This window comes from Salvia splendens, chromosome 15 (genome assembly GCF_004379255.2).
Source record: "Salvia splendens isolate huo1 chromosome 15, SspV2, whole genome shotgun sequence".
NCBI lineage: Eukaryota > Viridiplantae > Streptophyta > Magnoliopsida > Lamiales > Lamiaceae > Salvia > Salvia splendens.
Window position 1 is genome coordinate 16,740,835 of NC_056046.1, and position 11,429 is coordinate 16,752,263.

At 40.2% G+C, this 11,429-nt stretch overlaps 3 protein-coding genes across 3 annotated transcripts; 1 reads left to right on the forward strand and 2 right to left on the reverse strand.

The window, feature by feature from the left end:
• The first annotated feature begins 1,181 nt into the window (after positions 1-1,181).
• Positions 1,182-3,482, forward strand: LOC121767098 (pyruvate kinase, cytosolic isozyme-like). Its single transcript, XM_042163292.1, has 3 exons — positions 1,182-1,516; positions 1,733-2,194; positions 2,518-3,482. Exons 1-3 carry the CDS (start codon positions 1,301-1,303, stop codon positions 3,328-3,330), a joined length of 1,491 nt encoding a protein of 496 aa, XP_042019226.1. The 5' UTR covers positions 1,182-1,300; the 3' UTR covers positions 3,331-3,482.
• Positions 3,483-3,569: 87 nt separating this feature from the next.
• On the reverse strand, positions 3,570-4,874 carry LOC121767099 (E3 ubiquitin-protein ligase SIRP1-like). The gene is made up of 2 exons (XM_042163293.1): positions 4,669-4,874; positions 3,570-4,589 (listed from the first exon to the last, which is right to left on the reverse strand). The coding sequence occupies exon 2, from the start codon at positions 4,584-4,586 to the stop codon at positions 3,723-3,725; it is 864 nt and encodes a 287-aa protein (XP_042019227.1). The 5' UTR covers positions 4,587-4,589; positions 4,669-4,874; the 3' UTR covers positions 3,570-3,722.
• Positions 4,875-5,417: 543 nt separating this feature from the next.
• Positions 5,418-10,868, reverse strand: LOC121767454. Its single transcript, XM_042163721.1, has 4 exons — positions 10,316-10,868; positions 9,697-10,015; positions 5,840-5,938; positions 5,418-5,662 (listed from the first exon to the last, which is right to left on the reverse strand). Exons 1-4 carry the CDS (start codon positions 10,609-10,611, stop codon positions 5,627-5,629), a joined length of 750 nt encoding a protein of 249 aa, XP_042019655.1. The 5' UTR covers positions 10,612-10,868; the 3' UTR covers positions 5,418-5,626.
• Positions 10,869-11,429: the final 561 nt, after the last annotated feature.

Sequence of the window (11,429 nt, forward strand, 5' to 3'; positions counted from 1 at the left end):
ATCAGATGAATTATCATGTGTAATAATTATCGTGGAATAAGACGGGTGACAGAGCCCACACGCGCGCACACGCGCGCGCCGCCGCCGCCCGCCCGCGAGCCGCGAGCCGCGAGCCGCGCACCGTGCACCGTGACCCGTGTCCCGTGACCCGTGCCCCGTGCACCGGGTGCCTTGTGCCTTGGATCTTGGATCTTGGCAATTGGTCTTTGGGTGGTCTTTGAGCTGTTCTTTGGAGCTGGTCGTTGAGCGTGGTTCGTGCCCCGCTTGTTCTTTTTAGACCAACCCAAACTCCACGCTATCCCCGACGGGTCTGGTCCACGTCATGGTCCCGCTGGACCCCGACGCATGACGGGAGACAAAAGGTTCCCGCTGGACCCCGACTTACAACGGGAGACATAAGGTCCCCGCTGGACCCCGACGCACAACGGGAGTCAAAAGGTCCCCGCTGGACCCCGACCCATAACGGGAGACAAAAGGTCCCCGACGGGTCCATGGTGTATCCCGTCGTATAGCGTGTCCAGGTGCGTCGTGTCTCTTCAGCTCCCACTGGCTAGTGCACCAGTCAATAACCCCCGGCGGTTACAGTCAAGCCATCATGGCACACATAATGGCTGTTGACTCCATCAATGCCCTGCAGGTGGACTTGGCCTATAAATAGCCATGCATCCATTGCATTCTACACACAACATACTCAAGCATTTTGCATACACGCTCTCTCCCTCTCTGCATAAACTTCCCGTCGAAGCTCTGCCCCTGCCTCACTCCCGTTCGCCGGAGCTCTGTTGCTAGCGGTGCTGCTACTCCAGAGACGAAGCCGTTTTATCTTTGGGGACGACACGCCAAACCGAGAGCACTACCGGGGCATATCTCGTCTTGCGGAAAGAGGACTCCTCGACTCGGCTTACCGCTTTCCACAAGTTTTCCATGTATTTTGTTCAATTATTTTCCGTGTAATTTCCTTTATTTTCCATTGTAATTTCGCCCGATAAGTTGTACCTCGATTTTCACAACAATCGCAAAACAAAAGCAACATATTTAAATATCATATAGTAATTGGAATTTAATAATACTCCGGCCATGCAAACTTGTATGGTTTTTCTAGTTTAATGGCAATATTAGAAGCCTCTTGTCTTGAATTGATTGGGCGGAGCAGGAAATGAATGTGAGCGTAGAGCAGAGGATTTTGGTTGGTTACAATTCAGATCTCAAACCTTCATAATGAATCACAAATTCAGTTTGCTCTCACATTCACACACACACACAGTGATCTCAATTTCCTCGATTGAATTGATTGCCGGATATGGAGATCAGACGCCCCAAGACCAAGATCGTCTGCACGCTCGGACCGGCCTCTCGCTCCGTGCCCATGGCCGAGAAGCTACTGCGCGCCGGGATGAACGTCGCGCGATTCAATTTCTCCCACGGCTCGCATGAATACCATCAGGAGACTCTCGAGAATCTCCGCAAGGCCATGGACAACACCGGCATCCTCTCTGCTGTCATGCTCGACACCAAGGTTTTCCTTTTTCCCACTCCAGTTAGATTTCAGCTCTGGATTATATCTCGATGCTGTGACCTAAGCATTACAACTCTTCAATTCTAAGTTAATTATGCAAATATTACAAGCATATAATCCTAATTGTGAGGCTTCTCATAGATTAGAAGAATTCGAATGATTCACGTCTCAAAAACTGTATTTTCACGTTGTTTGCTTCTTTAACATTTTATGCAGGGTCCAGAAATTCGAACTGGCTTCCTGAAAGACGGCAAGCCTGTTCAGCTTAAACAGGGCCAAGAGATCACGGTTTCCACTGACTATGACATTAAGGGTAATGAGAAGATGATTAGCATGAGCTACAAGAAGTTGGCTGAAGATGTTTATCCAGGGAGTGTGATACTATGTGCTGATGGCACCATCACTTTTACTGTTTTGTCGTGTGACAAAGCGAAAGGTTTGGTACGATGCCGCTGTGAGAACACTGCAATGCTTGGTGAGAGAAAGAATGTCAATCTTCCTGGAGTGATTGTGGACCTCCCAACTTTGACAGAAAAGGATAAGGAGGATATTTTGAAATGGGGAGTTCCTAATAAAATTGACATGATTGCTCTTTCTTTTGTTCGCAAAGGTTCTGACTTGCTCGAGGTTCGTAAGTTGCTGGGTGAACATGCCAAAAGCATCCTTCTCATGTCCAAGGTCAGTGAACTACTTTTATGCCTATTTGATTCAGAAAGACTTGGGCTATATCTATGGCTTCTTGGTAAAACTAAAACTGTGAAAAGAGAGAAAATGCAGTCAATTTTTGTTGTGTTAAAATTTGGTTGGTTATAGTTATCGAGGAGTTTCGAATGTTTGAAACTAATTTTCGTGCTAATTATTGGCGTTCTCTACTAGGCTCATGTCGAATCGATTTTGTTAGTTTTTTCTTGTTTCAACAAAACCATCCATATGATGAGTCTCCGTGATGCAGAAGGCAATGATTGATATGTTCTCACATTATATTGAGTGTTTTCTATTAGGTAGAAAATCAAGAAGGGGTGGCAAATTTCGATGAAATTCTTGCCAATACAGATGCTTTTATGGTTGCAAGAGGTGATCTAGGAATGGAAATTCCTATTGAGAAGATATTTTTGGCCCAGAAAGTCATGATTTACAAGTGCAACATCCACGGAAAACCTGTGGTCACAGCTACACAGATGTTGGAGTCCATGATCAAGTCCCCAAGGCCAACTCGAGCAGAAGCCACTGACGTTGCCAATGCTGTTCTTGACGGCACAGACTGTGTAATGCTCAGTGGCGAAACAGCTGCAGGAGCTTATCCAGAACTCGCAGTTGCTACCATGGCAAAGATTTGTTTAGAAGCTGAGAGTACGATTGACTATGCTGATGCATTCAAGCGCATCATGGCAAATGCACCGGTCCCCATGAGCCCATTGGAGAGTCTTGCATCATCAGCTGTTCGGACAGCTAACTCAGCGAAAGCTGCTCTCATTTTGGTCCTAACTAGAGGAGGAAGTACTGCTAAGCTGGTTGCTAAATACAGGCCAGGCATGCCGATATTGTCCGTGGTGGTTCCTGAAATAAAGACAGATTCCTTCGATTGGTCATGCAGTGATGAATCTCCGGCTAGGCACAGCCTTATATTCAGGGGTCTGGTTCCGATTCTCTGTGCAGGATCTGCAAGGGCTTCTCATGAAGAGTCCACGGAGGAAGCACTGGAATTTTCTCTTCAGCATGCTAAAACAAAAGGTCTCTGCAAGGCCGGGGATGCTGTCGTGGCTCTTCACCGAATTGGAACGGCGTCTATCATCAAAATTGTCACTGTGAAGTGATTCTGAGATGACATGGGTTATTACCGGCGAACAAACCATCAAACTTTCTTACTCCATATGTTTTGTTTTTTTTAAATTCTTTTTGTGTTGTTCACCACCTTTGACAGGGTGTTATTTTGAGTTTACACCCTGGAAATAAATGTGATTTGGCACATTTCAAACTCAGATATAAGAAATTTGTTAAGAGATGAAATAAATATAAGTAATGCTGTTGTCATATCACCAAATACTGAATGCAGATTCACCGAATACCGTCTCCTATGAAAGTATACAGTTGAAGTTGAAGTTGAGAGTTGGCTGAAACAGAAACAGCCTAAGCAGTAAATGATCTATCCTATAATCGAACAATACGAGTATATACGTATATTATGTACTGATGACATGCAAAATACTCAGTTGTCATGATCCTCAGTTGCAGATGGAGGTGTTGGTGCATCGTGCGATTGAACCAAAGCGGTGAAAGGCCAGAAAAGCGGAACAGAGAATCGTCTCCCATTGTCACTTATCCTATTATCTGGAGTGCTATTATCAGAGACAAGCTTAGAGTCATCAGCCGGTAGCTGATACCTACACACGGGGCAAGAGCTATGCAGGTCAAGCCAGGGCCCGATACACATTTCATGGAACTTATGTTTACAAGGCATCTCCTTAAGGTGAGCCCCCTCGTCACAGTCATCCAAACAAACAGCACACTGCATCGGCTCGTGGATGGTGACAGAGGGGAGGGCGTCGACCACCTCTTTCTGCGCAGGCAGAGTGCCATACCGGTTGGGATCATTCTCGGACAAGTGCTGCAGCAGCAAGTCAAGACCAGGGCCAATGAAATAGTCACCGAGAGAGGCAAAGGGGGGACGGTCCCCCTGAAGCATGATGGTCTGGTTGAAGGGGTTGATCAAGATCACACGCTGTGCTTGTGCTTCTCTCTCCTGATTATGATGATCAGCCAGCATTCCAGCTTGGATGCTTTGGAGGAGCTGGAGAATGGCGGCTGAGTTCCTAGACCTCTGCCTGGTCGTGAGCTGAGCATCATCCTCAGCCTCCGTCTCCATCAAGGGACGGGGGCGGATGGGGTTAGCCATCATGCCGAGCAAGCTAGGGGCCCAGAGGGAGAGGGCGCGGTCGTTGGATTCGGAGATTTCCTCCTCGAGGAAGCCGCTGCCACAAACAGGGCATTTCATGGCTTCACTATCCGTGATGGGATTGACTGTTTGAGAGCACATGTGACACCAGTACCTCGCTTGCTCCATACTTGACATCACCTGCAATAAACATAAACATAATACACAAGTTTTGATTTTGAATGATGTGAAAACATGAAATGGATTTGGTTAGTTTTACCAAGATTGAGGTTGATAATTGGAAAAGAGTTGTCGGACAAGTCACTGACGAAGGCAGCCAGAGACAGTCGCAATCTTTTCCAAATGATGATTTGGAATGAATAAGACGATGATGAATGGATGATGATGGTGGTGATGTGATTATTCATTTTTTCTTAGAAGAAAAAGGAAGTAATAAATTAATCTAATCCCAATTAACACTGGATGGCGCTCCATATTCCAACTTGCAAACCGCGTTCTATCATCCAATCCATTTTCACCAACAAAAACAGTTAACTCTCATTCATCAATCCTTTCCTTAACTTTAATGGTTTATTTTTCATTATCCACTCAACGGACCTCAAATTTCAACCATTTTTAGACTCTCAAATGAAGTGTAAAAAGTACTAGGCACACTCAATTCCTAGAGAATTTTATTATTAAATTAGAAAAATCAAGTTTTATAACAAGGCCACTTTTAATCTAAGGAAAAGGTGCAAAATGCCCCTACAAGTACGTACCTCCCTAATGTATGTTTTGGTTCAAAAACGATAGTAATCCGACCGCTGTTAGTATTAATTTCAAATTTTATTTTTATTTCTAATCATCTTTCCGACCACGTAGGCTCTTTTTGCACCCTAACTAAAATTAAGAGGTACTTGTACTTTAATATAGCACTAGATGATTATAATTGTTGCCCACTTGAAAGCATAGTGCAAGATCCATTCCTTGTTTTGATTGGTTGTTTATATCCAAAGAAAAACAAAGCCCTGGAAGATAAAGAGGTTAGTTAAAAACCAACAGCAAGACTAGTTGGAACATACATGTACACAACAAATCTTCTCCTCACATTTTAGCTGCAAAAAGAATACATGACTGATATCTGTACAAATCTTGCTTTTCCACCTATCTATCAGACTCATCTCATCTCAATGAGGAAAAACGGATCCACCAAACAAAAAGAATCATCCGCAATTGGCTCAGACCACCTGGGGCTTTCTTATATCTTTCTCAACCTGAAATTACACAAGATTTACACATGTATTTAATTTGAGAATATGTATTGACGGTTTATAATTAGATATATGGGGACCATGAGTAATCATTGAATAACAGAGGCTATTCTTTTTATCAGTTTCACAACGACGAGGTTTTACTATACTGCCATTAGGAGATGTGTAGCAAAGACTTACATCATTAGAATGAAAAGGTCTCCCTGGAGATGCATTTGGATAAACAGTTTCAGCAGTAGATTCAGAATTACCTACAGAATTGCCATGACCTGGGCCAGCCTGACATCAAAAGGAAGGCATGCAAACGTTAAAGTCATCTGTAGTACACAAAAGTATAAGGACTGCATTTCATTAGTATCAAATCATTAAAAGAGAAGATGCAAAATTCAACACAAGGCCCTTGAAAATTGCTAGGCTTAGTTAAGCAGTCCACATGGCTCCCATACCTATCAAACCTAACATGGCAATATATATACAAGCAGATTTCATGCTAGGTAAATCTTCTTGAAAAAACCCGTAAGCAGTCAACCACCAGCTCTTATTGACTAGGTGGAGATGATAATGGTTACAAAAAAACTGTACAATAAAAACTCCAAAAAAGTTCAAGGTTGATCTTTAAATTCAATGCGACTCTAGATCTCTTTCAAGCTCTATTCCACCCGTCCTTATGAATATCTGGGATGGAGAATCACTATAAGTAGATGTAAGAGACAATATACAAGATAAATATTTCTCAAAAATGACTATTAAAAATGGGTCACTCGCCCCCTTAAAAAGCCTCAAAAGGGGGGAAGGTTATCCATACGTATGTAGATTAGATGGGATTTTCACCAAGTCGATGTGGGACAGGATTTAGACATTTAACATGCCCCCACATGTGTGGGCCGGAATGACACATTGGACTTCCATCACGTGGGTAGGCAAGACAAGAGATAATAACCATCATCGATGTGAGCTGGAATGAACATCGAACTTCCACTCGTGAGCAGATTAGAAATAAAGAGAAATCCATCATCGACTTGGACCCGCTCTAATACCATATTAGAAATGGGCCACTCACCCCCTTAAAAGGCCTCATATGGGGAGGGTTATCCACACTTACATATTAGGTGGGATCTTCGCCAAGTCGATGTGGGAGAAGATTTAGACATTTAACAATGATTTTAGATAAGTCACCGGAATAAACTAAATCAATTGTTTGCGTAACAAAAGCAGGTTGAATCTCAGTGGGGGAATTGTAGGGGTGGAGGCGTTTAGACTTGGTGTCAATGATTGTAGTTTATGTTTTTCTTTTACTATTTTTTTTGTTGAGGACTAGAGGTGGAAGGAAAAGGCACAACATAAAAAACATATACGTAATCTTAGAAGATAATATACATGGAAATGAAATACTTTTTGCATGTGATAAATCATTACCATTATTTTGTTCCATACATATTATTCATTACCCAAAAGCCCCTTAACCTTAAGGCATTAAGTTTTGGATGAGTGCTGGCATGCATGAACAGCACATAATCTCCAAAATAATAAGATTGCAGATAGCCGTATCACTCTGAAACTCAAAATTAATCGAAAACATCTTACATTAGAAGTCCTTTAAGCTGGAATTATCCAATATTGTTTTAGTATAAAACCTGGAAGTGGTTCTACTCCTTTACTATCTAAAAAATACTATTTAAATTTACAGAAAGTATATGACAGTTAATCTCAGCCCTAGTCTTTATTGGTAACATGTCCCTTTAAGATTAAAGTGAAAATATATGGATATAGAAGGTGGTATTGCACCAAGAAAATTGGTGAAGTCGTGTCCTACCTCAGAAGACCTGATAAGAGACTTTTCATCCTAACATTTCAGCAGCATGGTGTACATGTTCCATCTATTGTCTGGAACACATTGTTCAATCTGATAACAACAAAATTCATGGGACAGAGAATGTATATGCATTCTACAAAGATTGAATGGAAGTCCTACTGGCTTTAATATGGGATTCAGACTCTCCTAAATCTGATAAGTTAGGACAATGCTATGTAAAAGTCTTAGGCAATTCCTGATGGAAATTGAAGCAAATGGAATTTGCTTATGCACTCAAAGAAGTCAGAATATACAATAATTTATCCATTCCATCCGTGCAGTGCTGAAGTCAATCCTAGAAGAGGCCACAACAAGTTTTCCATTAATGTTGTCTGATGGGCTACCCCTTAAACGAAGCATCCAACACCACATTAATCATATCTGGGGAAAGATTATGTCTACCACACAATTGCATGAGACTGAAAGAACAGAAAGAGCTTTAGACATGTGTAAAGATTTGTTGGGAAATGGACTTAATACCAATATCTTTGTGAATTTCAAACCCCTAGATCTAAAGAAGGTTGGTACATTAAGAATATGCATGCCATCAAAGGTTGTGATATTAGCAAAATTACAATAAACTACTAGTTTCTGATTCCAAAACTTGATGGCGTGTTGGATATGTTGCATGGTTTAAGCTTTTTTCAAAATGTTGATCTCAAAAGAAGTTAAAATTTAATTAGCCTCCATTAAGAGACGAGGTGAGCACCACATTCAGGAGGGAAGTTGTCAAAATTCTAACTTGAAGAAATGCGAAGTCAGTACGAGTTTTTTGTTGTTATAGAGATGCATAGGGTCAATAGTGAGAGGTTACTATGATCAAGACCTGGACTTGATCTACTATGATCACAAAATCAGAAGTTTCCAATGTCTTAATTTATTGGGCATATATCATGTTGTCCCAACCTTTGGCCTGAGTTTGTACACCAGATGGACAAAATAATTTGACACGTGGAGGATTAAGATGACATCTTGGCAGTGATAAAACTTATGCAATGATTGAGGATTGAGTTATATAAGTCTACGACCGGAACAACCAAGTTCAAGGGACGATGTAAGCATGGATTGTCTTGGATTACCTAGGATGCAGATGAACCCAATATTTGTGATGGTTGATCATATCTCCCAAATGATGCATTTTATTTGTTCAAAGAAAACACCATATGTTATTTACGTTGCAAATCTTTGCTTCACAGAGGTTATTAGCATGCATAAGGTGACAAAAACTACCACTACTGATAGAGATCCTAATCCTAAGTTTATATTCCATTTTTGAAGATCTTGTGGAAGAAGCTTAAGACAAGCCTAGAATACAACATTACAACTCCTACCATCCTCAGGCAGATGGAAAAATAGAAATTATCAATCAAAGCTTTGGTAAAGTTGCATAAAAATATATTCAAAGAACAAGAGTACATGCAGATGCTTATTGAGGATAGTGTATGGTAAGTAATCTACTAATTTATTTGCTTTGGAACTAATACAATGTACCTGGAAAAGCTAACACAAAAATGGGAAAATTATGGATGAGGCAATGAGAGAAATTCATGATGAAATCAATTTGAAACTTGAGAGACAAATGCCAAATACAAGAAGCATGTTCACAGAATGAGATGAGGTCAGAGTTTCAAGAAAATGTTATGGTAATAGTTCATTTACAGGAAACACATCTAGTGGGCACAAACTTAAACTTAAACTTAAACAAGAATCCCTATCTCTCTAACTTATTTTGGATTATCGAAATTTTATGCGCTCAATTCCCTATTAAGGAATTGATATTTTGCAACAAAGATAGACATGGTAGCATATAGATAGCCATTCCTATTCCACCATTGTTAATGGAAGTGGATATACAACTATAACATCTAGATCATAGGTAACTGGTAACATCTTCTGCCTTTTCACATTATTTGATGACATAATAGACGCCTTTCTCATACGAGCAACTTTATGGTTTTCAGCCTTTTGGCTAACAAAGCATTTATCCAGTAGCCACTAGCCATTAACTTGAATAGTGGTTCAGGACAGCATATTTTCAACGTGTACAAGATTGAAGAAGCACAAGCTGTTTTAGGTAATGTTGTCCAACATAATGCATATCAGCTTCATGACTAATGACTCGTGAGTACACATGGCGATAGATAATCTACAGTGGCAGTGTATAATTAGGATGATGAAAGCTTACCTCACACAGGAAAGCATTATCTCTGCCATCTTCAAAAAGAGAAGAATAATATGCAGGATCATATATGGAACCTCCAATTACATCATCAGAACCAGAGGGACGTCGAATTAGAGGAGTTGTAGGGCTGAGAAAACTATTCCTCAGATCAACATCTGTATCTCTATGAACAGAGTTGTCCATGTACGAAGCACCTAGTCTGTACATCTGCATCCATAACAGTGAAGATGATAACCTCACTGAAAATCCAATAATTTGCATAGCTAGTGTGAGCTTCACTGACAAACTAACAAAGGTTCCATAAATCTCAGATGGAATGTTCCTGCAAGCACAAGATGAAAATTGATGACAGTTTAAAGGCTGAGATTAAAAACTACTCCTAATATCAGCATACGAGAAAAAGAGCCACATAACAAAAACTAACACCAGTGTTATAAGTAGTAAATCATTACTTGCAAGACAGAGAAAGTAGAGATAACAATATCATAATTACAATCATTGGACCTACACTAGCATCTTTAAACTAGATATATACTGGTTGTAGAGCATGTATGGTTGAAATAGAAGCAATGATGCATGATTAGGAAGAAACGAAAACGGAGAAGAAGAGGGAAAATAATACCAGATATGGTCAGAAAAGAGAAAGAACCAGGAGAGGTCGAGAAAAATAGAGGAGAAGAGGAGGACGGCGTAAGTCCTGGCGAGGCTCTGACTGCTGCTCTCAATGGCGACGAGTGCGAACAAAGAAATCCCCAAATTGACGAGCAATACGCCGTTGTAGAGCGCTCCCAGCGATCCGATTAAGGCGCATACAATCTGAGCGTAGATCAATTTGATAGCGAGGCGCTGAATGTTGTCATAGTCCCGAATCCAACCCTCAATCTCGGTCCACCTCAATCCACATCCACCACAACGCATTATATATCCGATTGTGCTGGAAATGGAACTGGAAGCGCCGCAGCTCTGATCGAGCTCCGCTCACTCATGTGGGGTTGCTCTTCGCAACGCCAACTTAAACCTTATTATCAATCTTCTTCTCCCTTCCCCAAATCAAATCAAACAATCATTTCTCAACAACAGATTCAAGGGTTCAGAGGAAACGGGTACTATTCAATTAATTCCACTGGATTTGTATAACTGATGATTAAGGGATTTTGATTATACTCACTTCACACCCTTTCTACGTTCATATAAATATTGCAATACGTATATTTGATACAATTAGGTTGGCTGGATATATTCTAGCTATTTATTTAAATTTACCATTTATTTATTGTTTTTTTATGTAAAAAGCGTATGGAGTATTATTAATTTCCACATTTCAGTACAATAAAACTTAGTTTAATTAGTTTTCATAATGATTTTAAATCATACTACTATCTTTTTAGTTTCATCGTATAGTTCACATTCACATTATCTTTTTTATTAAAAGTATTCAATTTATTTTTAATATCTAAAAAAAATTTACTACTAATTACATCAATAATAATTTTAGAATATTCAAATCAAATTATATGAATAAAAGAAAAAATAATGCTAATATGCAAAATAGGATTTTTATTTAAAAAAATATTCTATTTAGAATTCAACATTCACTAAGATTTAAAAACTACATTTAATATGAACTACGAAATTATTTCAGCCGAACCTGAGTTTACACATCATCACTTCCACGCTCCTTTTCCTCTCTCTACCGCAATTTGGATCAAATTTTTGCCCAATTCCAAAAATTTGAA

Excerpts from the sequence above, each read along its gene's own strand:
- LOC121767099 (XM_042163293.1), bottom strand. The coding sequence starts at position 4,586 with ATGTCAAGTATGGAGCAAGCGAGGTACTGGTGTCACATGTGCTCTCAA.
- LOC121767454 (XM_042163721.1), bottom strand. The coding sequence starts at position 10,611 with ATGCGTTGTGGTGGATGTGGATTGAGGTGGACCGAGATTGAGGGTTGG. Across the intron at positions 10,016-10,315 it reads CTCTTTTCTGACCATATCTG|GAACATTCCATCTGAGATTT; the intron begins GTATTATTTTCC and ends TTGTGCTTGCAG. Across the intron at positions 5,939-9,696 it reads ATAATGCTTTCCTGTGTGAG|GCTGGCCCAGGTCATGGCAA; the intron begins GTAAGCTTTCAT and ends TTTTGATGTCAG.
- LOC121767098 (XM_042163292.1), top strand. The coding sequence starts at position 1,301 with ATGGAGATCAGACGCCCCAAGACCAAGATCGTCTGCACGCTCGGACCG. Across the intron at positions 1,517-1,732 it reads CTGTCATGCTCGACACCAAG|GGTCCAGAAATTCGAACTGG; the intron begins GTTTTCCTTTTT and ends CATTTTATGCAG. Across the intron at positions 2,195-2,517 it reads GCATCCTTCTCATGTCCAAG|GTAGAAAATCAAGAAGGGGT; the intron begins GTCAGTGAACTA and ends GTTTTCTATTAG.